Genomic DNA, 26,293 nt, shown 5'->3' with positions numbered 1-26,293 from the left:
GATTTGAAGCAGTTGCCACTGCCCCCAAACCCAATCTCATGAGCAATTTTTGGTGGCAAGCTGGTTTAATCATTTTTACATCACAATTATAAAGCTACATTTTAGTTGAGGTAGTGGATCCCATTTGAAATGGTTAATAATAACTGGACAGAGTTGATTAATTAAATTAGATTCAATTATAAAATAGTTCTTAGCCAACAGTGGGTGTCAGATGGGGAAGCTTTTCAAAATGCCCCAGCCTTATGCCCTTCTCTGTCCTAACGAATATGAACCTCTATCTGCGAGTTGGACACTTAGAAAAAGCTCCTCAGACATCTAGGTGCACATTCGTGGTTGAAAGAACCCATGGAGACCTTACCACTTGCACTGAAAAGGTTATTTTCAGAAAACTCTAGATTATGTTTTTGAACATATTTGTACTGACTTTACTGTGATGATAGAGGACAAGAAATCAGAAGTCTTTTAATAAGAAGCAATCCCAATAACATGTCCTAGAAATTAATTTTTTTGGTAACCTCCGATTGGATCCATAAAGTCAGGGCCATCATTACTATCAGGAAGGTAGTAGTAAATTCCCTCTCCACCTCTATTTCCTCTTAGATAGGAAAACACATGAATTATCTTCTTGCCCGTTGAATCTACCTGGAAGATGTATGGTGTTGGCATATTTGAGTTGCAGAAATCAGAGCTGGCTTTTCATCATTATTGACACATAACTGGACAATTGCAGCCATCGCTTATATGCCATTAGCAGCATTAAAAGTCCTGTGGGGAGACATGGCAGAAAGAACTGACTGTGGTTTAGAGGGGACATTAATATCATTCTCCACTGTCTGCTTTGGTTTGAGCTAAATCACAAATTACTGTATCAAGCAAACATTTTTTAAAAAGAAGGAGGAAAGAAGGAAGCCAGTTGCCAAGAAAAATTAAAAATACTATTAGGTATGGTAGTGCCAGTGAGGATGGAGAGAAGTAGGTAGATTCAGGAGATTTAGGATGTTGAACTGACAGCACTGTGTGATGGATTTCCCGTGGGGAAGGAGTCAGAGATGATGGCTGGGAACCTGTGCTGGACTGCTGGGTGGACATCGACCGACCATGTGACCGACTCTAAATATTACAGTTATAATTCTACTATAAGGCTTTCTACTAAACACAGTAAATAGTCATGTGACATTTACTATGGTTTAGAACCATAGAAAGTCATTCTTATCTTCACGATTTCTGCCTTATTTTTATAAAACAAATTTAGAAGTAAAGGAAAATCTATACCAGAATTAGAAAATTTAGAACAGCTTTTGTCAAGAGATTTTTTTTTCGCTTTGTTTTTGTTTTGTGATTTATTTTTTAACATTTTTAATGAAAAATTTCAAACATATACAAAATGAGAGAGAATAGTAATGAAACACATTTATACATTTCACTCAGATTCCACAGTTATCAATTCACGTCCAATCTTGTTTTTTTTTTTAATTAATTAATTTATTTTATTTATTTATTTATTTTGGCTGTGTTGGGTCTTCGTTTCTGTGCGAGGGCTTTCTCTAGTTGTGGCAAGTGGGGGGCCACTCTTCATCGCAGTGTGCGGGCCTCTCACTGTCGCGGCCTCTCTCGTTGCGGAGCACAGGCTCCAGACGCGCAGGCTCAGTAGTTGTGGCTCACGGGCCTAGTTGCTCCGCGGCATGTGGGATCTTCCCAGACCAGGGCTCGAACCCGCATCCCCTGCATTGGCAGGCAGATTCTCAACCACTGCGCCACCAGGGAAGCCCCAATCTTGTTTTATTTAAATAAACTATCCTCCCATACAGCTGAATTTTTCTAGCTTTGTTGAGATAAAATTGACATACAGCACAGGGTAAGTTTAAGGTGTACAACATGATGATTTGATAAACTTACATATTGCAAAATGAGTACCACAATAAGGTTAGCTGACATACACATCACCTCATATAATTACATTTTGTGTGTGTGTGGTGAGAACATTTAAGATTTACTTTCTTACCAACTTTCAAGTAGATAATATAGTATTGTTAATTATAGTCAAAATGCTGCACATTAGATCCCCAGAATTTATTCATCCTAAACTGAGTTTGTACATTTTGACCAACATTTCCTCATTTCCCCCACTATCTCAGCCTTTGGCAACCACCAATCTATTCTCTGTTTCCACATATAAGTGATATTATACAGTACTTATATTTCTGTGTCTCACTTATTTCACTTAGTATGACACCTTTGAGGTCCATCCATGTTGTCACAAATGGCAGAATGTTCTTCTTTATCATAGCTGAATAATACATACACACACACACACATACACACACACTTTCTTTATCCATCCATCCACTGATGGACACTTAGGTTGTTTCCATATCTTGGTTATTGTGAATAATGCTGTAATGAACATGGGGGTGCAGATATTTCTTTGAGATAGTGATATCATTTCCTTTGGACATATACCCAGATATGGGATTGCTCGATCATATTCATATGGTAGTTCTATTTTTAATTTTTGTATAACTTCCAAGCTGTTTGCCATGGTGCCTATGCCAATTTACATTCCCACCAACAGAAGGATTCCCTTTTTTCCAGATCCTTGTTATCTCTTGTCTTTTTGATAACAGCCATCCTAACAGGTGTGAGGTGATATCTCATTGTGGTTTTTATTTGCACTTCCCTGATGATTAGTAATGTTGAGTGTCTTTTCTTGTACATGTTGCCCATTTGTATGTCTTCTTTGGAAAAATATTTATTCAGGTTTTCTGCCCATTTTTAAATTGGAATATTTGTTTGTTTGTTTATTGCTATTGAGTTGTATGCATTCCTTATATATTTTGAATATTAAACCCTTATCAGATATATGGCTTGCAAGTATTTTCTCCCATTCAGTAGGCTGGCTTTTAATTTTGTTGGTTATTTCTTTTGCTACACAGAAGTTTTGGTTTGATGTAGTCCCACTTTTGTTTGTTTGTTTGTTTGCTTTTGTGGATTGTACTTTTGGTCTTGTCCAAAATATGGTTGCCAAGACAGGAGATTTTTCCCTATGTTTTCTTCTAGGAGTTTTACAATTTTAGGTTTTACATTTAAGTCTTTAACACATTTTGAGTTAATTTTTGTAAGTGGTGTAAGATAGAGGTCCAATTTCTTACTTTTGCATGTAAATATCAGATTTTCCCAACATCATTTATTGAGGAAAATATCTTTTCCCCATTGAGTATTCTTGACTTCCTTGTCAAATATTAATTGACCGTATGTGTGTGTTTATTTCTGGGCTCTCAGTTTTGTTCCATTGGTCTATGTATCTATTTTTATGCCAGTACCATACTGTTTTGATTATGATAGCTTTGTATTATAGTTTGAAATCAGGAAGTGTGATGCCTCCAGCCTTGTTCTTTCTCAGAATTGCTTTGAATATTTGGGATCTTTTGTGGTTCTGTACCAATTTTATGATTAGTTTTTCTATTTCTGTGAAAAATGCCATTGGAATTTTGACAGGGATTGCATTGGCTCTATAGATGGCTTTGAGTAGGATGGACATGCTAACAATGTTAATTCTTCCAATCCAAGAGCACAGGATATTTTTCCATTTATTTGTGTCTTCATCATTTCTTTCATAAATGTCTAATAATTTTCAGTGTACAGATGTTTCACCTCATTGGTTAAATTTATCCCTAAGTATTTTCATTGTTTTTAATGCTATTGTAAATGGGATTCTTTATTTCTTTTTCAAATTGTTCATTATTAGTGTATGGAAACATAGCTTGTTTCTGTAAGTTGATTTTTCATCCTACAACTTTACTGAATTCACTTATTAGTTCTATTTTTTGATGGAGTCTTTAGGATTTTCTGTATCCAAGATCATATCATCTTCAACAGAAACAGTCTTACTTTTTCCTTCCCAAATTGGATGCCTTTTATTTCTTTTTATTGTCTAGTTGCTCTGTCTAGGACTTCCAGTACTGTGCTAAATAGAAACAGGGAGAGTGGGCATGTCTTGTCTTGTTCTTGACCTTAGAGGAAAAGCTTTCAGCTTTTCATCATTAAGTGTACATGTTAGCTGTGGTCTTGTCATATATGGCTTCTATTATGTTGAGGTATATTTTATCTATACTTAATTTGTTGAGAGTTTTCATCATGAAAGGATGTTGAATTTTGTCAAAATCTTTTTCTCCATCTATTGAAATGACCATATAATTTTTATCCTTCATTTTGTTAGTGGAGTGTATCACATTTATTGATTTGCATATATTGAACCATTCTTGTATCCCAGGAATAAATCCTTCTTGATCATGACATATGATTCTTTTAATGTATTGCTGAATTCAGTTTGCTAATATTTTGTTGAAGACTTTTGCATGTATGTTCATCAGAGATATTGACCTGTAATTGTCTCTTCTTGTAGTGTTCTTATCTTGCCTTGGTATCAGGGTAATGATGGCCTTTTAAAATGAGTTTGTAGTGGATGGAGTTTCCATTTTTTGGAGGAGTTTGTATTAATTCTTCTTTAAATGCTCATCTGATTGTTTTCTAGCTGTTTTGTAGTTCATTTGTTCTTTTCTTCCTTCTTTGCTGTCTTCGTTTGTGAATCAGTGATTTTCTGTAGTGGTATACTTTGATTCTCTTCTCTTTACCTTTTGTGTATCTACTGTAGGTTTTGCTTTGTGATTACCATGAGGCTTACATAAAACATTTTATAGATTTAATAGTCTATTTTAGGCCAATAACAATTTAACTTTGATCACATACAAAACTCTTCCCTTTTACTCCCCCCCCCCATGTTTTATGCTTTTGGTGTCATAATTTACCTCTTTTTATGTGTGTACCATTAACAGATTATTGAAGCTATAGTTATTTTTAATACTTTTGTCCTTTAACCTCTATGCTAGAGTTAAGTGATTTATACACCATTATATAATGGTATTAGAGTATTCTTAAACTGACTATATACTTACCTTTACCAGTGTGTTTTTTTTTTCTTAATTTTTATTTATTATTTATTTATTATGTTTTTATTTTTGGCTGTGTTGGGTCTTCGTTTCTGTGTGAGGGCTTTCTCCAGTTGTGGCGAGTGGGGGCCACTCTTCATCGCAGTGCGCAGGCCTCTCACTATCGCGGCCTCTCTTGTTGCGGAGCAGAGGCTCCAGACGCTCAGGCTCAGTAGTTGTGGCTCACGGGCCCAGTTGCTCCGCGGCATGTGGGATCTTCCCAGACCAGGGCTCGAACCCGTGTCCCCTGCATTGGCAGGCAGATTCTCAACCACTGCGCCACCAGGGAAGCCCTACCAGTGTGTTTTACACCAGTATGTATGCCTTTAAACTCTATGAACTAAGCCTTAAATCTATAACGTTCAGATTTTGAATCCTTTCTGAGGGGTTGCTTTACAGTGTTTGAAACCCAGAAAACTTTGGTTTGCATGATGAGAATCTCAAAGACACACAGCCCTGAGTTTGATCCCCAGCCACAAAACAGTCTTTCTATTTTGGCCTTGAGCGCATCACTTTACAACGGTGGACCAGCCTCTATGAGCCCCAAAGAGTGCCATGACATTCTAAACTTGTAAACAGAGGGGGGTGGGGAAGAGGAGTGGTCATGGGATTGGGGTGTGAGTTGATGAGAGCTTTCCAGGATTTTTGTATGGCTAAGAGACAGACACACATGTTCCCAAGACAACTGACGTGTGTGGGTGGGGGAAGGGGTGTCTGGATCCCTGTGGTTTTGGTTGATCTCTCCTTTCTTGCTCTTTCTGACATGTCAGTAACTTTCTTTGAATAGGAAGAATTAAGTGCTGTTGTTTTAAATTTTGTTTAAGCTAAAATATAAATTGCATGTAATAGCTTATGGGATATTAAGACAGAAATCAACACCTCAAGAATCATCCTCTCATTTATAAATGAAGAAACTGAAGCTCAGAGAAGTTGTTATATTTTACCCAGGATCTCACATCTAGCAGGTGGCAGAACTCAGAGAAAAGCCCAGGTCTTCTTTCCTCCCTCCTTCACTTGAGCAATTTGATGCATATTTTACCAGGGAGAACTGGAGTCATTCCTTATGATTTAGTGATGCAAACACAAATCAACATTCAGAAGCCTGTTCTGACTTTCTTTACATGAGTTTTAAATAGAGCATAATAGCCACTGAAAATAAATCTTTGGATTCGAAACTTGACAGTGCCCTTCAGCTCTGTTCTCTCTCTTGGAATACAAGGACATATTTCCATTTTATTGCAAATTGAACATAAGCAGTTTTACTACATAGCCAGAAGTTTGGCAAGACCACTTTAAATTTCAAGCCCCCAGATTTATCTTGAATGAACTTGAGGCTGGGTGTGTATGTGTGTGTGTGTGTATGTAGCCGTTTTCAATAGAGTTTTCCAACTGTCTTTGGATGGGCTGTGGACAGTTGTCTAGTGGTCTCAAACTGTATGTGCTCTGAATTATTTTCATCTTTAGGACCAGATCTTCATGGAAAATGTGGGTGCAGTGAAGCAGCTTTGCAAACTAACCAACAACCTTGAAGAAAGAATAGAAGAGTTAGAAATATGGAACAGAAACCTGGCCAGGCTAAAGCGGCTCAGTAGTTGGAAGTCCTCCGCCAGTGAAGTGAGCTCAATCAGGTACAGAAATTTGGAGAAAGGAGAGAATGGGGTCTTTCCATAACTAGATCAATCTGAATGGTTTGTTCTACCAAGCAGCAACCATTACTTTCTTTTAATTAAGTCCCTATTCTTCTTTCAGAATGTTTTGGAACACAGTTGTTTTATGTGGTAATTTTATTTTTTCTGTTGCTGCTTTTAAAATAAAACAAAATATAATGCATCTGTTTAAGAGCAGTGATTATAGGAAGTGCTACATTTTAACAAAAGGGTGGCCTTTCCTTTAAGGAGGAAAGTTGGCCATTTCTAAATTTAAAAAACCATGTTTGGTCCTCAGGGAAAAAACTTTTATTCTATTTTTTTTATTACTTAAGCAGGTACATGCACATTTTCTGGGATATATTTTGAGAAAAAGGGAAATGTAACTTTTAATGCATTTATTTATACTTACTAAGTTTCTTGTACACAAAAAGAACTCTCAATTGCCTTGACTTTTCCTTTTTTAAATTACCACTGAATAAAAAAAAAAAAAAAGCATACTGCTGTGTTAGTGACAGCCTGGGCCTGTCATATAACTCTTAGAGAGGCATTTGAATCAAAACTAATTTTCTCTTTCTCTTTTTAAAGCAAATTTAGCAGAGCTCTTAGTGCATCTTCTCCAAAAAGGACCATTCCCAAAAAAACCGGCAAGGTAAATAGACTTAAATTTATAATGAACAGAGATGATATTTTCTATTCAAATAGTCTTTAGAAAAATTGATCAGGAATTTTTTTCTTCATTTATTTGTTGATGGGTTCCCTAGGCATCCTTATGCACTTAAGGCATTTAAATATTATCCTTTTAATAGATATTAACTGGTTTTTCAAAGAGAAGTTTAGAGATATGAGTATAGAACATGCTCATTTCAGAAATATTGTTCTGCCACTTTTTGTGTACATAGTCCCCATCAGGTGAAATTCATCAGCAGATGACCCTGGGCTGCAAGATCTGTGTGGATGCCTTGACTCGATTCAGGCCCTTATCTTTGTCTCCAGAAGATCTCAAAGGGATGTCAGTTAATCCTCAAATCCCTCTTTTCCCTTTGATATTTAGTACCATATATGCAAATGGAGACTAGGTATTCACTTGCTTGCAAAGGTTAAAATGTGACAGTTTTATTAATGAATAGAGCATTTCATCAAATAGGATAACATTTACATTAAAGGTGAAGGTTAATCATTTATTAACTTAAAGGACACCCTCTCCATTGCAGAGAAGTGTCGGTGAGGGAGAAGCTGCAATACTCTCTTCCTAGCTGCCATTCATAGATAGCTGTGAACCTCAGCTCGCTCCCTCAGATCCACTAGTTTTCCAAAAGTGGCCTTTCCCAGAGGAAGATATTTATGACCTTAATCTATATCCTGTTAAGGGCTGACCTGATGTTTGGGCCATTGTCCCAATTTACTCTCTACTCCTCATGTTGTACGTCACTGAACTATTCTAAGAGGGTTTAGAAAGTTTAATATTCTACTAAAAACTACTAAAATGTTATGCTGTGGACAAGTTTCTTGGTATACCAATAGGCATTAATACATGGATAAATGTTTATGTAGAAGTGTTTGGGGGCAAGTTTACTTAATTGCATTGGGAAACAGAGATAATAATAATATCTACCTTACAAAGAGTATTGATAGGATTAAATGAGCGAAGGCCCTTAGCACAATGCCCAGCACATAGCAGGTTGCTCAATAAACACAAAATACTAAAAATATTGTGTAGGGAAGGTGCTCTTTGTACTAACCAGTTTGCAAGGGGATAGAGGGAATTGTATCTACATCCATGGAGGCCCTGATTGGTACAATTTGGTTCCTGTGCAACCTCTGTAGTGCCCATCTTGCACACACAGAATCTTTTTATTTTGCAGTTTTCTCAGAATATTAACTAGAACATATGGTCCATGAGAACAGGCTCTGTGTCAGCCTTCCTCACTCTGTGTCCCCAGGGACAGACACAGAGCAGGTACTCAAGAAATATTTGTCAAATGAATGAATGAATGGATAGCCCAGTCTCAAACTATTCCCTGAAGGCTCACAATCTAAATTTAAAGCATTAAGAGATTCAGTGTCTTGGGTGTATGGGTGGTGGGGGAGTTGGGGCACAGTTACGCCCCTGTGCATGCAAAAGTGAGTAAGATGTGGCCCCTTCTAAAGAACTTTAAGGTAGCCAGGGAAGATCAGAAGAGAATACAGAGAACAGTTGTACCCGGATGTGATAAATATTGCAGAGGCTCAGAGCACCGTGGGAGTATCATAGGACCCAGGCCTTCAAGGGGGCGTAAGCTTTGGCTAGAAAGTGACAGGTGCTGCTGGAGAGGTTTCAGATGGAATGGCACAAGCCAAGGTCTGGGAGCTGGCACCAGCTTCCTTGAAGGACTAGGTGGGAGTTTGTTAGGGAGGAGAGTAGAAGTTAAGGCTGAAAATATAAGTTAGGCTCACTTTCTGGATCACCAGTTAAGGAGTTCATTTGGCAGCCATGAAGACTTTTTGAATAATAATAATATCTAAGTTGTATAGTGTATCCTTTCTTTACAGGCAGAAAAGGGAGGCAGCATGGCATTGGGGTTAAGAGCATAGATTCTGGAACCAAGTGTTTTTTGGTTCAAACCCTGGCTCTGTGACTTACTAGCAGTGTGATCTTGAGTGAGGAACTTAGCCTTCCTGGGACTCATGTTTCCCCATCTCTAAAATAGGGATGATAACAGTACTTGCCTTATAGAGTAGTTGAGGATTACTGTGAGGTTAAATAAATTAGTATACATAACGCACTCAGAAGAGTGTGTGGCACATAAGTGCTATATAAGTGTCTACCGCTATTTAGTATTTTCAAACCCACTATTTCAGTGGTTCTCATACTTTGGCATATATCAGAGTCTTCCAGGGAGCTTGATAAAATACAAGTAATGGTGGTATTTTGCTCTCCCTGTACTATCTTTCTAGGAGGTTTTGGCTATTTCTCCGAGGTTAACTTTCCCTTCCATACACCAACCCCCTAGGTAACCTTTATTCCTCAAAGCCTCCAAGATCCTTGGAGCATTGAAACACAAGTGTATGGGTGGAGAGTGGTCCTCCTGGGTTGGGTGGGGGCCTTAATGAGCAAAGTGCTGGCTATGAGCAGTTGGTGGGCTTTACCCGATGGTGAGAAGCATTGGCTGGGCCAATGCTGGCCAAGATGATGCTCGTTCTGGAGGAAGATTAAGGTCTCATCCAATCCAAAGGGTTCCTCTCCTTTCCTTCTCTTTCTTTACTTCCAAGAGGTAGGTGGGTGATTCTTGCTGTGTGTTGATGATTGGGGCGAGGTGAGAAAGACCTCAGGGTTTGAGTAAAAATTCACTGAGTATGTGGAGGAGGAGGGAGAGAGGGAAGGAACAAACAGGCTTCTTCTGAGAGCCCGCCTCCCCCCACAATTCAGGATATTATGAAAATTAGTAACATAGAGGTCAAATGGATCATACTGAATAAATGATGTATCATCTCAATGAGTATGTTTATTTTTAAATTTATTTATTTATTTATTGTTTTAATCGGGGTATAGTTGTCTTACAATGTTGTGTTAGTTTCTACTGTACAGTGAAGTGCAGTTCCCTGTGCTATACAGCAGGTTCTTACTAGTTATCTATTCTAAACATATTAGCAAACACAGATACTTTTCATTATCTCACTTCTTACAGATTCACAGCCCCCCACCTCACTCTAAATGGAAACCTACTGAATCAGAATTTTTCAGGGCGTTTAGATTTTTTAACAAGCTCCATAGTAATTCTCATGCAGACTTGAACTTGAGAAACATTTCTCTGTTAATCAGGTCCACCCAATAACTCTGAAATGTAGGCAGGTATGATTTTATCCTTCCTATTTTATTGATGAGGAAAATGAGGATCAATGACACTTAGATGACTTGTTCAGGGCTTGACTCCAGGTCTGACCCCAGATCTCAGGCCATTTTCCTATACGAGGTCAAAGGATTTTGAGCAAAAGCATGGAGACTTAAAATAATCTGGCAGCTTTGGGGAGTAGGTTGGAGGGGGAAGCTCTTATCCTGAGGTTAATACTATTTAATTCTAATCAATTCAACAAATTTCACTGAGTTCTTTCTTTGCGCAGAACACTATTAGGACGTCCTCAAAACCGTTCCAGTGGGATGTAGGAATGGTATAAACCATCTACTTCTTGGTATTCAAAGTGGCTTCCTACTGCACTTATGGATGACTCAGTTATGATAGCCCTAAAATTTGGGTACTTGTTAAAAAGGGTGTGGTTAATTCCCCCCCCCACCCCGGTATTACATTGAAGAACATTTTCTTTATGCAGATAACCTGCCCAAGAAATTCAAAGACCAATTTTAAACTATTTCTTAACTACCACCATCCTCCAATTCCCTTCCAATCCTGTACCCCAAGAAGGAAGCAAACATAATACTCTCTATTGCATTAGTAGGAAACTCATATTTAAGGAGCACCATATTTAACTGGGCAGAAAGCCTCTTGTATGTCCAGCGAGATTCCTCACCAGTTGCACAGCTGTCTCTCCTATGGTTCTTGGCTCATTCCTTATGTGCAAGTTTTTAATGCCAACATGTACCAGTCCTAAAGGTTTGTCTCACTCACTTCCTATAGAGTGTAATTTACTTATTTTCATATCCCCCTATAGCGTTGCTCATAGTAGTGCTTAATGAATATTTGTTGAATGGATGTAAGAATAAATAAGACATAGGCCCAGAACAGTCCTCAAAAATAGGTGGCAGCATTGGAAAAAATTGTATATGATTTAAGGAGTAATTAATAGTATTTCATGCCACAAAAATCTTTTCTACAATTTGTCGTGCTGCCTGAAGTTCTTCCATTGGTATTTATTCTATTATGTCTTGAAGACCTTTTGATTTTCAAAAGTATCCTATTAGAAGAAATGGACCTCTGGGTTCTGACAGTATATTGTCTGGTAGGTCTTCTTCTCTCATAAAACCTAAGAATAAGCACTAAATGAATGGCACAGACAGTTGTCCTGCAGGGAAGAGAGAGTGTAGCCTGGAGTGCCAAGAAAAGGGAAGAACTTGGCTTTGAAAGGACTTCGTTTTCAGAGGCAGAGAGGAGGAGGGAGATGTAGGCTGAAGGGAGCAGCGAAGATCCCCTGGGGAATGAGTCTTCAGGCATCCTTCTCAAAGTTGGTATCACTGATTTTTCATTTCTCATTGCTGAATTTTTTATAGGTTTCTTTTTCAGGAAAAAAACAGTCGTGTCCTAACTGGGTTTTCCAGACCTTGGTTATAACTCTCATTGCTGTGATGGCATTTTGGTAAGAAAAACATCAGTGTTGTGCTGTGTCAAGCTCTTTTTCTCTTCCCATCTTCCTTTTCTCGCACATGAACTGGGGACTGACTTTCTATTTACTTTGAAGACAAGGAGCCCTTTAAACCAGGCATTGGCCTTTGATTTAGCTTAGAGATACGGGAGCCCTTTATAAACTCATACTTTGAAGAAAAGAAGCACAGGCTTTCTGTTCTTAAATATGAGATGAAGGATGATCTTTTTTTTTAATCAACTGATATTTTTTACCAGTTCCCTGTGCCTTTCGTGTGTGTGTGTGTGTGTGTGTGTGTGTGTATCTTTTTTAGTCTTGCAAATAACTTTCTCAAAATCTTTGCTCTCCTTCCTATATACTCAGGCGAAAAGAGTGAGTAGGTACAATCCACTCTCCCATGGATATTCATATTATTAGAATTCTTCTGGATTTTATACCAAAAGAGACGGAGATTACCCCAAGATATGCAATATGATGGAATTGTAGCCAAATGTACTAAGCAGTTAAAGCAAATACATTTGCTGTGCAAGCACTGCGTGCCTTCTGACTGCCATCCGTCCTTCGCCGGGAGGAGGGTCATCCTTTACCGGGACGAGGAGTCTTTAGCGGGTCTCTGGTCTTCAGGCTCGTGCTGCTGCTATGACGGCTCCTCAGCCTTTGAGCCCTGGTCATCTTTCCTGTGTCCTCCTCGCCTTCTTGTTTTTGGTCCGTTTACATGGTGGAAGGGGTGTTTATCTATCCCTCCAAAAATGCTTTGTTAGTGTGGAAAAGGATTAGCTTCTGGGCCTTGTCTCAGGAGATACAGTTACCCTCAGAGGCTAAGTAAGGGATGGTCCCAAGGATGCTTCCAGTTCCTTCATCTAAAGCAGCTTCTCAGTTATAGGAGACATTGTGGGTCTCTCTGTACCCTTCTCTCCCCTCAGCATTTTAACTTTTCACTTGCTACTGCCCACTGCAGGAAGCATCCCCAAGTATTTGACACCACTACATAGAATTCCCATTAGAAGCTGGTGTACTTTTCTCGCTCTCCTAAGTGAACTTGTCTTCTTCTGGGATTCCCAACTCAGGAGAGTGTAAGCATCTACTTTTCACAGACATGCTTAACATTCTCTAGAGACACAGATTCCCATGAAAATCCAATGCAAAGCTTATAGGAAGTCTAATTTTGATATGAAGAGACTGCTTTTTAAATGTGCTTATCAGATCTTATGAATTCCAATGTTGTTGACCTCTAAGACCAGAAATGGGAGGTATTGGGCTTATTGTCTTGTTTCCGGCCTGTGGTGTACCTGAGAAGTGTCAAAACCCTAAAGAAAGAAGCAGATGTCCGTTTCATTCTATGATCCTAGAAGTTGCCCGGGCCATGCAATGATGCAGATGGCAAACAAATCAGAAAGAGTATTTAAGGATTAGTAATAGGGAGATAGAAAATGGGAAATGTGGGAGAACAAAGTCAGGGAGACTGGACCACAGCAAGTAGTTGCCAGGGCGACGCCACAGATTCTGTCTAACGGCATCTTTGGAGCTCAGCACCACTTTTCCCAGGCAGGGCTGTGCTCACTGGGCAGTAACCAGCTGCTGCTGAGAACACTCTGGGGATCCTTTCTTCATGAGCAGAATTCAAACGTGTGGCACATTTCTTTGTGTATATTTAATGATGGTAAATCCACTACCTTTGATGGGGAACAAGATATCAATACTAATGAGGAGTTGAGTCTAGAGAACCAGATGTGACATGAAGCCGGCAAGAGGTCAAGTAAGGTCCCCTGTGTCAGGCCCAGCACACGGCAGGATTGTAGAGAGAGTTCTAGAGACACCCTCGAAACAGGAGAATACTGAGTGTTTGGATGTGTGAGCAATATTGGGAAGAGCTTCCCAAAGCTCAGGACCTTTAAGGTAAGCTTCCTTTTGGTTATATAAGTTCTGATAATCGGGGGGAAAGATACACTCATTATTTTGAAGTCATGTAGTGTGGAAATGGATGCTTTATTGTACTTTTTTCCTTCCTCTGTCCAAGTTGGTGTATTGTGCTCTGAAAAGACAGGCAGCAGGAAGATGTCAGAAGCGGCCAAAGGGTTTGGCACCTACTGCTGACTAAACCTGTGTGGCCTTTCATTTCCCAGCACCACAGTGTGGATGCCCTCCAGCAGGGGGATATGAACTCTGCTCTGAGTTTTGCCTGCAAGGAGCAGAGGGCTGCCTCCAGTGAGGCTTCCTGCTTCCTCTTGTAATCTTCCACTAGTGACAGACGTTTCTGAGACAGCTTGCCAGGGCCAGGGGGCTGCTTTGTGGAAAAATCCGTCAGCCTGGAGTAGCCAGGGAGCCTCTGAGCTGCAGGAAGATTGGGGGCTTTTTCTCACCAGGGCTGAGAAGCAGAACTGTGCTGGCTTCCATGGTGCTTCTGTCAGCCCTGGCTGCCCGCCCCCTCCTCTCCCATCTGTGTGGCCTGGGAGAGGACATCTCTGGCCAGCTGGTTGTGTGAGATATATTGGCATCAAATCTGCCACATAACTCTTTCTTTCTTTCTTTCTTTTTTTTTTTTTTTAACAGTGGCTTGACAATAGTCTCCCTTTACATACTTAGCTTAAAAGATCAAGACCGATGTACCCCAAGTCTCCCTTCGAGGTGAGAATTCCAGTCTTGTTTTCCTTTGGGGAGAAGGATTCTTGAAGGCCTCTTTCATTAATTATTTTGTTCTCCTCCTCCAGCAACCTCACCGGCTCCCAGGATCCGGCTCTGCCACCCACAGCTTCCCCCTTGGGTAAGATCGTCACATTCCTCACCCTCAAACCCAGCCTGGGTTTCATGTGAATTGTCAATAGAAGAACCAGCCTTTCAGGTTAACCTCGTCACTTTCCTCCCCTCTGTCCAATGCCTTGCAGCACCTAATACATCTCTGGCAACCACACAACCCCCCTTCCAAGTACCAGAGATCACTTTCTGTGAGATCCTGCCATGTCAGGAGACTTACTGCTGTCCCATCTGGGGAGCAAGAAGAGTCCTCTCAAGCCCTGTGCAAAGACAGCCCAAGGAGAAGGAGCCCCATCAGAGGCCATGGGCAGGTAAAGAATGTTCAAAGAGTAACTAGTGCTTTGAACCTGAGGTTTTTCCCTTCTCACTATCTACTTGGATAGTCTGTTAATGGTTCCACTCTTCTATTTGGGGTGGCAAGATCTTTGAAAACACAAATACACAAACTTGTAATCACTTATAATATTGAGTTCCCCACCCAGGGATGAAATTTTGGTTGATTCAAGTGAAAGGGTCTCATTTGTTCACTGCCAACCAAGATAGTAATAGTAGCACAAGAGAAGTAATTATGTGAGGATGGGTAGATCTTTTGGCTCACTTAGAACTTATAAAATGATGTGGCATCTGGGCTCTCTGCCCAAACCAAGTAGGGCAAAATGTAAAAGGCTTTGAAGATTCTAATGAGTTCAGGGTAAGCTTTAAGTCCCTGAAAAAGGCTTCCACTTTCAGATTATCTTCTTCTTCCTCCTCCTTGGGACACAGACACACACACACACACACATTGATACTCTTTAAGTAACAGAATTTTCATGTTAAAAAAATTGGGACTTCCCTGGCGGTCCAGTGGTTAGGACTCTGCACTTCCACTGAAGGGGGCACGGGTTTGATCCCTGGTCTGGGAACTAAGATCCCGCATGCCGCACAGCCAAAAAATAAATAAAATTATGGGAACTTGATCAAGGACTAAAAGTGTAATTATCTCTGTAAGATCAAATACTATACATCCCAATGTATACTAAGTTATTATTGTTTCTAGAAATCTCCTTCTGTATATACACATTTTAACAAGTATCTAAAATAATGATGATGATAACGATGCTAATAATAACAATACATACATATCAGTGTGACTTATCAGTTAAGATGCTGTGGTAACAACTCCCATATCACTGTGGCTTAATGGACAAAAATTTATTTGACCCTCTCTATATGTCAAATGTCGGTCAAAAGAGGGATCTTGTTCATCATGCCATTCAGGACTCAGCTGATAGAGACTCCTTCTCAGTATGTATTTCCACAGCCTCTATAGAGGTGGTAAGAGAACGGGGCAAATTGTGCACTGGCTCTTACAGCTTCCATGTGGGTGTAACACAAGTCACTTCTGCTTACATGTTACTGGCCAAAGCAAGTGACATTGGTCATGTCTAATTTAAAAACAGTTGGTGAAGTGCAGACCCAACACATGCCTGGAAGAAGATGAGCCAGAATATTTTTGAGTAGACCTAATGACTAATGACATGTAGACTATGGTCAGTGGTTGAAGTTTGGGGGCAGAAATGTAATTTCCTTTGATATTATTTCATATTCGAGGCTTGAATAAATAACTTCTACAAATCATCATCATCACCATCATCAGTAACACCACATAATGAGGTATTACTGTTGTATGCAAGGCACTGTCATAAGTAGGCTACATGAGTAAGTCCTTAGTCCTCACAAGCTTGAAAGATAGGCACTGTTATTATCCCCTTTTTTTCCAATGAGGAAGCTAAGGCACAGAGAGTTTTCCCCCGCACCTATAGGAGGCAACGCTTGTAGTGTTTTTCTCTTGAAAGCAATTTTTCATTGAACTTGGGAACAGATGCATCACTACAGAGTGAGGATAAAAGTTCAATTTGAAGGAAGAAATTTTCAGTTTCAGTGATCATATCCTCAATAGTTTTAAATACGGAAAAATCCATTACTGTCTCAGAAATCCCCCAGAACCTTCCTTCCTTTTTTTTTTTTTAAATTTTACTTATTTTATTTTTGGCTGCGTTGGGTCTTTGTTGCTGCGCGCGGGCTGTCTCTAGTTGCAGCGAGTGGGGGCTACTCTTCGTTGTGGTGTGCGGGCTTCTCATTGCGGTGGCTTCTCTTGTTGTGGAGCACGGGCTCTAGGCCCGCAGGCTTCAGCAGTTGTGGCTCACAGGCTTCAGTAGTTGTGCTTCTCGGGCTCTAGAACACAGGCTCAGTAGTTGTGGCGCACCAGCTTAGTTGCTCCGTGGCATGTGGGATCTTGCCGGACCAGGGCTCGAACCCGTGTCCCCTGCATTGGCAGGCGGATTCCTAACCACTACGCCACCAGGGAAGCCCCCTTCCTTCCCTTTTTAAAGCACATGGAACCTTGTGGCTGGTAAACCTTTTCCTTACCTTGGGAGTCCACCTTGGTGTCATTTTCTGAGAACAGTCCTCAAATGAGACCATCTCACCCATGTGAGGTGGATAACAATGAATCCTGAACAGGAAGAGGTTGGGAACTGGCCCAATCTTCATTTTCAAAAAGCTTTTTGACCTTTGAGCAAATTCACTCCTATAGCAACCAGCTCTTCACATCAAGGGGGTACTGGGAAGAGTAGCCCTTATCAAACCACAGGAAGGTTTATTGCCATCTTCTCTGGGACAATGAGTGTCTGCTCATCTTATGTTTCCATAATGATGAGAGACACTGAAGAGACTCCCAAAGAAAGAAGATTTGCTCCAAGGTGTCTGGCTGTGTCCTTCTAGACACAACTATCAGCTTCTCTGGCTAAAAATGGAGTTTAAATTCTGCTTTATCAGGCTCTCTGACACACTGGGAAAGTTGTTCCCTCTTCCCTCTTTCAACTTGAGAAAAAAAACTGAGAGGACTTAAATGTTCTATTTACTGTAACCTTCAGGAAACTTGAAAACTCTGGGGGATTTAGAGTCATAGAAGGTCAGAGAGCAGCTACACCAGTGGCTCCCTGACTTTTTGACCCTGAGATTATGAATCCATTATGTTTTTACAATTATTTGAGAAAGTACGTAGAGGGAGAATGTAACTATAAATTCTGTTAAGCTTTTAATTGAATTATTTTTGTTAATTCAACAGCAACATTTGAAAAATGGTACAAATCTATGGGAGAGATTGTTACTTTTCAAGTCCACAGCCAACACCACAGACCCCTTTATGTAATCATCTGGGATTCCAAAGTCCCCAGGTCAGGAGAATCTCTGATTTATACCAATTTACCCATTTTATGACTGATGAAATAGAGGCTCAGGACTTTGCTTAAGATTCTGCAGTGAATTATGAGCAAAGTAGAAATCGAAATCTGGGTCCCCTGTCCCCACCATTCTGCCTCCACTTATTTGGGCTTGGTGTGTGCATGTACCTGGGATCAACTCTAGAAGATGCAGAAAGTATCTACTCTATGGCTCTAGAAAGCCCTTTCAGCACCCTCTGCCCCCTCCCCTTTGCCTATAGCTATTAAAAAAAAATGTTATGGAAATATAGTTGATTTACAATGTTGTGTTAGTTTCAGGTGTACAGCAAAGTGAGATAAAAATATATATAAGATTCTTTTCCATTATTTGTTATTACAAGATATTGAGTATAGTTCCCTGTGCTATACAGTAGGTCCTTGTTGGTTATCTATTTTATATATAGTAGTGTGTATATTTTAATCCCAACCTCCTAAGTTATCCCTCCTCCCCTTTCCCCTTTGGTGCTATAAGTTTGGGTTCTATGTCTGTGAGTCTCTGTTTTGTAAATAAGTTCATTTGTATCATCTTTTTAGATTCCACACATAAGTGATATCATATATTTGTCTTTGTCTGACTTACTTCACTTAGTATGATAATCTCTGGGTCCATCCATGTTGCTGCAAATGGCATTATTTCACTCTTTTTTATGGCTAAGTAATATTCCGCTGTGTGCCTACAGCCACTGAGCTGTTGTGCCCAGTGTGGGATATTTCTGGGGGCCTGAAGAAAAGCATTTCTCCTCTGCTGCTGCTCCATCTTTTGCCTCTGTCCAGGGCAACATATAACATCAGGGTTCCTAAATCCAAAAGAGAAAACCAGGCAAATATTCTTTTCAACAAGATGTCTCTGAGGCATTTAAGACCAATTACAAATTTAAGAATAAAAATTTTTTAATTAAAAAGAACTTAGACTAACTCTTAGTGAGATGTGGAGTAATATCTAATAGTTTACCAAGCCCCAGAACACATTTATGAGCCTCCTTCCTGAGGCGTAAGACTACTAGTAAAATAAGGACAGGGAAATCAGCATTTTTATGACATGCTAAGCTCAAGCCATTATTCTTCCTTTGGGCCTAAGTTGGTTGCTTAAAATGTCTTTCAGAAAGGTTATCCCCTCTTCTCACACTTAATGAAAGGTTTGCGTAAGACTAATAGGAAGTGGAAAGTGGGTATTTCAAAATATTCAGCTTCTACTCTGAGGAACTGAGTGTGATGCATCAGACTTTAATCTATGGAACCAATAAAGATTTAAATAGGCAGCAGAGTTAGATATTAAAAACTTAAAAGCCTGTGGGAAAAAGCATCAGTGGAGTTCTACAGATTTTAAGAGATTTGGTAGACTTTTAAAATCTCACAAAGCAAAAGGCATCTGTAATTCATGCTTATTTTGATTTGGAGACCAGACCTCTGAGAAGAGTCAGTGATTGAAAGAAAATGTTTCCCCGTGTTAAAGGACTCAATCGTCGATTGGTTGGGCTCATTGACTTTTTCTTGGCCTGAGCCTGTTTCAGTCATGAAAGAAAAAGGTATCCAAGATGTATTGGGACTCAGCCATCAGCGCAGTTTTACAAGTAGTGCAATACACACATTCTACCACGACAGGATATACTTTGGTTGGACACCATCTTAAGTCTCTCCTCTCCAGAAGTTTCTAATTTAGTTTATGGGGAGATCTCATCTGCTGACTGTGAAATATATCTCCAACTTTACGATGGAAACCATTGGGAATGTATATTAACTTTATAGGGAATAACTTTATAGGGAATATTGCTGGAAGGCACTTGTAAAATGAGAGCCACCCCTGTATGACTACAGGAGAATTTACGGTTTTCCAATAACCAGCCTTTCGGAATTGAATAGTCTTGCCTCAGAGAAGTGACAAAGTGGAGGTGTTTTACAGGAGACTCAAAATTTATTTCCAATCCTGCTTTTGAAAAGCCATTTTCATAATTCTAAGGTGCAAGATTATCTCTCCTCAACTTCACCTTTTTATTACTGTTAAAAAACACTTTATCCCATTAGATGCTAAATCTTATCACAGGGTTCTATGTCTCCAGGAACCCAGAAATACACTTCTGTGGAAGTAAGGCAACTCTGTAGTTCTACTGCCAGACTTTACAATGACCTTTTTCCTGAAAATTCAGCAGGAAAATAGAACAAAAGGTAGGGAAAGAAAACAGACAGTATAGAGAAGTCAGGTTTCCCCTTCTCTTTATGCCTCATTTGCCTTGTAAATGAGCCTTCTATGGAAGCAGTCATAAGCAAAAGTCATAGCAGGAGACATGTGCTCGAAAATTACTATTTGAATAGCTGGAATCCAAGAAATCTGGAGGCCTTTTAGACAGTACATACATTTTTAGGTAAAGGGAAATATTCAATTTTCTAGAAAATCACCATATATCAAGGTCCATTTCTTCTTAAAGGGAAGCATCACGCTGGGGAGGATTTTCAGGAAACTTGCCTCGCCTTCAAGTTGTCTCACTCCCATTTGCTAACAGGACGAAGAAGCCCAGCTCCCCGAGTCCACTCCTAGCATCCCTCTGCACCCGTCCCCTAGGGGTGTCTCCTTTGAGTGTGGAAGAGGAAACATTTTTCTAGAAGATACATGATTGGCTTTCCCTCCTCTCTTCCTTCCTCTTTCCCTGACTCTCCTCCTTCCATCCTTCCACAGATGTGTAGTGAGTCCCACAGTTGAGCCTGGCATTGCCTTATGTGGGGATACAATAGTGAACAAGATGCACTCTTCCAAAAGCTCACAGTTCTAGACAAGTGAACCAGCCCTTCCACTTAGTGTGAGAAGTACTAACCTGGACAGATACTTAGGAGCGACTAACCCCCAGAAGTCTGCACCGTTGCTTTGCTTTCTACCCTGAAATTCCATACAGAAACTTGTTTTAGCTCTTGTCTCTTTTTCTTTCCCATGAAAGCAGCACATATTGTTTTAACTTATGTCTCTTGTTAAATAAGGTTAACGTCTTTGTGTTTTGCCCAAAATTATATTGAAAAACATAGATATTTAATGAAAATGAAGGACTGCAATACAGAGTACATACACTTGAAAAAACATCTGCAAATTTAAAAACTGACTGCAAAAACTTTAAAATTCTTTTGTTAGGTTTGCTGAACAACTCACTAAATGGTTGCTTTTACCATCCACTTTAAAAAGATACATTTTTTTCCCATAGCCTTAACAACAGTCATCTGAGTGGTTACCTTTTCAATATTGCTTTTAAAATGCCTTTTCGGCTCTGACGGGTCAAGCACTCCCCTGGCTTCCTTCCCCACAAGCGAGCTCTGGCCCCATACCAGTGATTTGAGTCCTCTCCTCAGCTGGCTGCAGCTCAGTTTTTAACTTAAGCTCGCTTTTTTCCTGAGTGGATCACATTATGCTTGGAGTTATAGATTATTCAAAGAACGTTAGTAGAGGTTCCCTATTCTGGAGTTGTTGAGAAAGGGCAAAGATACGTGGAAAGTAACAATCCAGAGATAATGTGCCCTTTGGTACAGTGATAGAGAAGATATTACTGATTGATCACCACTTAGAGGATTCAGTCATAATACACGCCATGGCAGTGGAAGGGGGGAGCTGTGAGCTGCAGTGATCTCATACGGGATGGTGTCTTCGTCGGCTGGGGTTGCCATAACGAAATGCCACAGACTAGGTGACTTAAGCAACAGAAATTTATTTTCTCACAGTTCTGGAGGCTAGAAGTCCAAATTAAGGTGCTACCAGGTCTGGTTTCTTGAGGTCTCACTCCTTGGCTCAAAGATGGCCGCTTTCTCCCTGTGTCCTTACAAGGTCTCTCCTCCATGCAAGCAGGCCTCTTCATGTCCTAATCTCCTCTTCTTATAAGAATGCCACTCGGATTGGATTAGGGCCCACACTAACAGCCTCATTTTAATTTAATTATCACTTTAAAGGCCCATCTCCAAACACAGTCACATTCTGAGTTACCAGGGGTTAGGGCTTCATGCATAAGAACTTGGAGGACATAATTCAGTCCGAAACAGATGGCTTTTTGGAGAAGGGTGACAGTAAACTAGCTCTGTAAGAAATGGCATAGGGATGTGATGGGTTGAAAGGTGGGGGAAACATTCAACTGACAGAGACAAACTAGGGCACACACTGGGTTTCTTCTCATCCTGAACAAGCTTCAAGACTGACAGACTTTTTTCCTCTTCAGGAGACAGGAGCACATCATTCTTGGCAGGACAGGCGCTAACCAACCTTGACTGGGGGAGCGACTGTAAGTTTATATTTAAGTGACTTTCTTCTTTGGTTTTGTGGAGCCGGGCAGAATACTAACAAGCTGTGAAAGCATTACTGGAGTAAGGCACAGGGAAGGAGGCTGCACTCTGCCACAAACACCTGTGGAATTACGTTTCGATAATCGACGGCTGCCTAACCATTAAGGAGGCATTAGAAATGGTTGCATACCGCTAGGCCTTTTGGTTGATCTTCATGGATTTTAATAATTTGAACTTCCTGCTCTCTTCTTCTGTTCTTCTGCTAAATTTTTAGTTGGTTTTCTGTTTTCTGATTTTTGTTGAATCTTTCTTTATTGGCCAGATTGCATATCACATTGCGCTCTCCATTTTCAATAAATTTCAATTTAGTAGGACTTCCATGATCCAGGCATTCTTTTGGATGTTATGAGGCTGTCTATTGGAGCTTGTTTTTTTTTTGTTTTTTTTTTTAGTTTTCTTAAAATTTACTGTAACAACAACAAAAGCCTTCTCCCCTTTCTTCTCCTTTTTTTCCCCCATTTGAATGCAAATGGAATCCATTTATCTAGGAAACTCTTGTTTCACATTCTGCAATTTGGAGCCTGCCCTGGAGCACAATGCTCTTTTTCTCTGCAGAAGAGTTTACTTTATTTCTTCTCAATTCAGGGATTGATACAACCATCAGTTCTATTCAGATTATGGAAATCCAGCAAATAATAGATCGTCGGTATTGCAGTAGAAGCCTCCAGTGCGGGTGGGTAAGCCTCCCCATTATCCCCTGATTGTTTCTGGAATTTACTCAGGGCTCTGGGTTTTTGAGACTGGAATGAAAGCTAATGCTACCCGGTAAAACCGATGTGTGCTTATATTGCTCCTTAAGTGAAAACACATTTGTTGTATGGTGGAAGAGGGAATCATAAAATGGTTGGTATTAGCAAATGTCAATAAACCACAGCTCCAAAGATTACAGTCTCCTGGTTTAATGGGTAAGTCCAAAGCTAAAAGCTTAGGGGGCAGCTCTGTGGCTGACTCTCTGAGGCCACATACCATAGGCACAGAGCTGTTAGTTAATTTTATAGAAAAGAAAGACATTATTACTGATGGCTCCAAGTTATGAGTGACGTGACATTTGTATATTTTAATAACAAGGGATATCATTATTTTAATTGCTGAAAAAATATAGCTTATCCTAACCTTTTCAGTTAAGAGAAAAAAATCTGGGTACTGCAAAAGTTATCAGCAATGTTCATCTCTAGTGTATCGCCTGCATCAAGGTAACAATGCATCTAGACGCATAGAGGGCAAGCATAGAAGCTTCAGCAAACACAATATGCAAGCTGTAGTCATTAAGAATAAGGAGTTATTTTTTCTTTATTTGATCAGTATTTACTGGTTTAGTTAAGCCTGCTAATATTTAAGCCTGCTAGGTTAAAGGCAAGGCTGTGTATTTTGAATTGGTGTCACAAATCCTACGGATTCTCAGCCTTATTTCTTTTTTCAGCCTAATGTACCTTAGGCTTCAGGCTGATGGTCCTGACTTTTGAAAATAACCTGTATGGTGCTTTATGATTTGTTTATGACCTTTACATTCATTATCTTATTGAATTCTCACAAAATCACATGAGGTTGGTATTATCCCCATTTTGCCATTACAAAACTTGAGGCTCAGTGAGCTTGAAAAAGTCAGAGACAGACATAATTGGTTTGGTAGAATGATGTGATGAAGAGTGAGATGATTTGGGTTCAAATTCCAGCACTTTGACAAGATGTTTATTCTCCCTGCGTACCTGTTTCTCATCTGTAAGATGAGGATACTTACTAGCTAAGGAGTTGTGTTCCTGGAAAGCACACAGATGTTGGGAGGCACATAGTAGGAAATGAATTCTATTTACCTAAGCGTCCTCCAGTAGGACAAAGCCCTCCTGATCCCAGTTCAGATCTATTGCTTTTATTTTTGCTTTCTTATTTTTAACAACCCAGTTTAATATTCATTAATGGAAATTTAAAATGATTGGCTCTTTTCCCCATTTATCTGGTTTTAAGTTATTTCTCCATATAATTCAAGGGATGGCCAGTCATAAGAACTTGTATTAGATACAATAAGCCTTTTTGCTAGAGTTTTCATTACAGTATGAATCAATGGAACTCCCCCCTTTCCCCAAGCATCCCTAGTCAAGGGCAGGAGGAATGTCTGTATAAGCATTTCTGTCTTGCAGTTTTCTCCATTACTAAATGGTAATTAGGACTATAATAATTTTAGTTGATTCCAGTTCTGAAAGTACATGATATTTCCTGCTAATGTTGCCTAAAAGGGAGTGGTTTACTGTAAAAAAGCTGGTATTTATTATTTCCAATTTTCCTTTCCAGAGGGATTGTTAGTTTGAGGACTTTGCCTCATCTGTCTTCTGAAATCTGTATCTCCTTAAGGGGAACTGAAGTCATTTCCTATTTGTTTAGTTTTGTGCATTTGGTCTGGGATTTGACTTTCTGTCATTTCTTCTGTGTATTTTAACAAACCATAAATCTTTGTGGTATATTTCATATATAGTAAGATCCAAAAGAGATCACTTTGAAATTTGACAGGTATGTCTTTGAAAAACACGAAACTATGCCATGTTAAACTTGATTTCTGTATCTGTTACGTATTATAGAATATTTCACAGTTTACACAGTATACAAAAAGTAGAAAAAAGCCTTTTGAACCCTTTCCTGAGTATTTTGATTTGTGTTTTTTTTCCCATAATTAGGTCTGGAAATTACAATTACCATATTCCTGTTAATAAGTACACACCCACCAATGTCAAATTCTCTCTGGAAATCAAGTAAGTGCATAGCTGTAAAAGACAATTCTGTTTTTATCATTATTTGAATAACAATACTGAATTTCCTTCACAATTTGATCAATAAGTTAGGAGGTGGAAAGTTATCAGTTAAAGAATAATGGTTGGGTTGAGAGTTAGGCCAGCTTGAGGGAGGGGTTTTCAAAATGAAGGTTGGGACCTTCCAGGCTCCCTCCAGTGGAATGGAAAGGCTCTGTGCTGTATACTCATACCTACAAAGTGACAGTGACCCTGAGTTTGATGCTCTCAGACTGCCCCTGGCTGTGTCCCTTTGAATTGGGGTGGGAACTAGAGTAATAGTGTGGCCCTGGCCCCTGGATGTGGGGGGCTGCACATTTTTGTGAGCTTCTGGGAGCAATGCTAATGCAGACACCACCCCCTCCCTGAAGGGAGTTGAAAAAAAGAAGTCAGAGTTTGGAGGTGGGAAGACCAGTGTTCAGATTTTGTCTCTGTCACTTACTAATTCTGTAATCCTGGGGAAACCACTTATCCTCTCTGAGCTACTGTTCATTCATTTGTAAGATGTGTTTGACATTATACCATAACAAGGAGAGCTGCTGTGAGAATCACAGATAATAACAGTGAAATTAATAACTACCATTTGCTGAGCACAGACTATATGCCAGACACTCTACAGTTTACTACTGGGTCATATAATCCTCTCAACAACCCTTTTCAGATGGGAACACTTAGTTTAGAGAGGTCAAAAAGCCTGTCCCGAAACTCATAGCGAGTAAGTGGTGGAGCTGGGCTTCAAATCAGCCCTTCCTTTTAACCATCACTTTCCTGCCTCCCCAGTGACATGAGATATTTAAGAACATTGCCCCTTCCTGGCACATAGCAGGCACTTCATATTATGACTGCCTTTCCTCCCAAAATCACAAAACTCTAATTTAATCTATTTTATCAGCTATTTAAAATAATTATGGTACTTTAAGACTTTTGCAGAAATTACGCAGTGAGATACTCACCGTGAAGATAGATGGTGTTTATTTTGTGTCTCTTGATGTTAGTTTCTCCTTTGTCCCTTCCACATTTCCTCTCTTCTCCCTTTCCTCTGTCCTCCCCACTTTCCCTCTGCTTCCCCAGCTCTGTTACTCTTCCTCCATCAGTCCCTCCCTCCTCCCCACCCCATCTCTTCCTCTGTTTCACTCAGACTTCATACTCCTTCTCTCATCCACTTTGCTTCTACAATGAGCTAATGACACAAGCCAACTGCTTGCCTTGGAAAGGTTTGTTTCAAGCAGCTAAAATTCCATGGCTCAGAACCCACCATATTTACAGGC

At 39.8% G+C, this 26,293-nt stretch overlaps 2 protein-coding genes and 1 long non-coding RNA gene across 11 annotated transcripts in view; 2 read left to right on the top strand and 1 right to left on the bottom strand.

The window, feature by feature from the left end:
- The window catches only part of LOC309642016 (uncharacterized protein), a 302,740-nt gene that overhangs the window by 32,451 nt on the left and 243,996 nt on the right, over positions 1-26,293 (bottom strand). For 2 of the 6 annotated variants that reach the window (XR_014252884.1, XR_014252885.1), the window contains exon 10: positions 18,521-18,737. The gene's annotated coding sequence lies outside the window, so the exon portion shown is untranslated. Of the gene's footprint in view, positions 1-17,733; positions 18,738-20,819; positions 21,987-26,293 lie in introns of those variants that run through there. The other 4 variants (XM_082422932.1, XM_082422934.1, XR_014252886.1 and 1 more) reach the window with 3 other exon arrangements.
- The window catches only part of MYRFL (myelin regulatory factor like), a gene marked incomplete at its 3' end in the record, with an annotated part of 131,375 nt that overhangs the window by 100,587 nt on the left and 4,495 nt on the right, over positions 1-26,293 (top strand). For 2 of the 4 annotated variants that reach the window (XM_082422720.1, XM_082422719.1), the window contains exons 14-22: positions 6,450-6,613; positions 7,220-7,283; positions 11,835-11,920; positions 14,477-14,551; positions 14,635-14,687; positions 14,809-14,988; positions 22,125-22,187; positions 22,834-22,921; positions 24,915-24,989. In XM_082422720.1, coding sequence (XP_082278846.1) covers positions 6,450-6,613; positions 7,220-7,283; positions 11,835-11,920; positions 14,477-14,551; positions 14,635-14,687; positions 14,809-14,988; positions 22,125-22,187; positions 22,834-22,921; positions 24,915-24,989 — 848 coding nt within the window. Of the gene's footprint in view, positions 1-6,449; positions 6,614-7,219; positions 7,284-11,834; positions 11,921-14,476; positions 14,552-14,634; positions 14,688-14,808; positions 14,989-17,786; positions 17,939-22,124; positions 22,188-22,833; positions 22,922-24,914; positions 24,990-26,293 lie in introns of those variants that run through there. The other 2 variants (XR_014252875.1, XM_082422721.1) reach the window with 2 other exon arrangements.
- Positions 775-3,820, top strand: LOC309642037. The gene is made up of 2 exons (XR_014252925.1): positions 775-1,449; positions 1,767-3,820. It is a non-coding gene; the product is annotated as an uncharacterized lncRNA (long non-coding RNA).

This window comes from Balaenoptera physalus, assembly GCF_965194825.1.
Source record: "Balaenoptera physalus genome assembly, chromosome: 13".
NCBI classification, from domain to species: Eukaryota; Metazoa; Chordata; class Mammalia; order Artiodactyla; family Balaenopteridae; genus Balaenoptera; species Balaenoptera physalus.
Note: the sequence above shows the minus strand (reverse complement) of the source record. Positions and strands in the feature narration are given on the sequence as shown.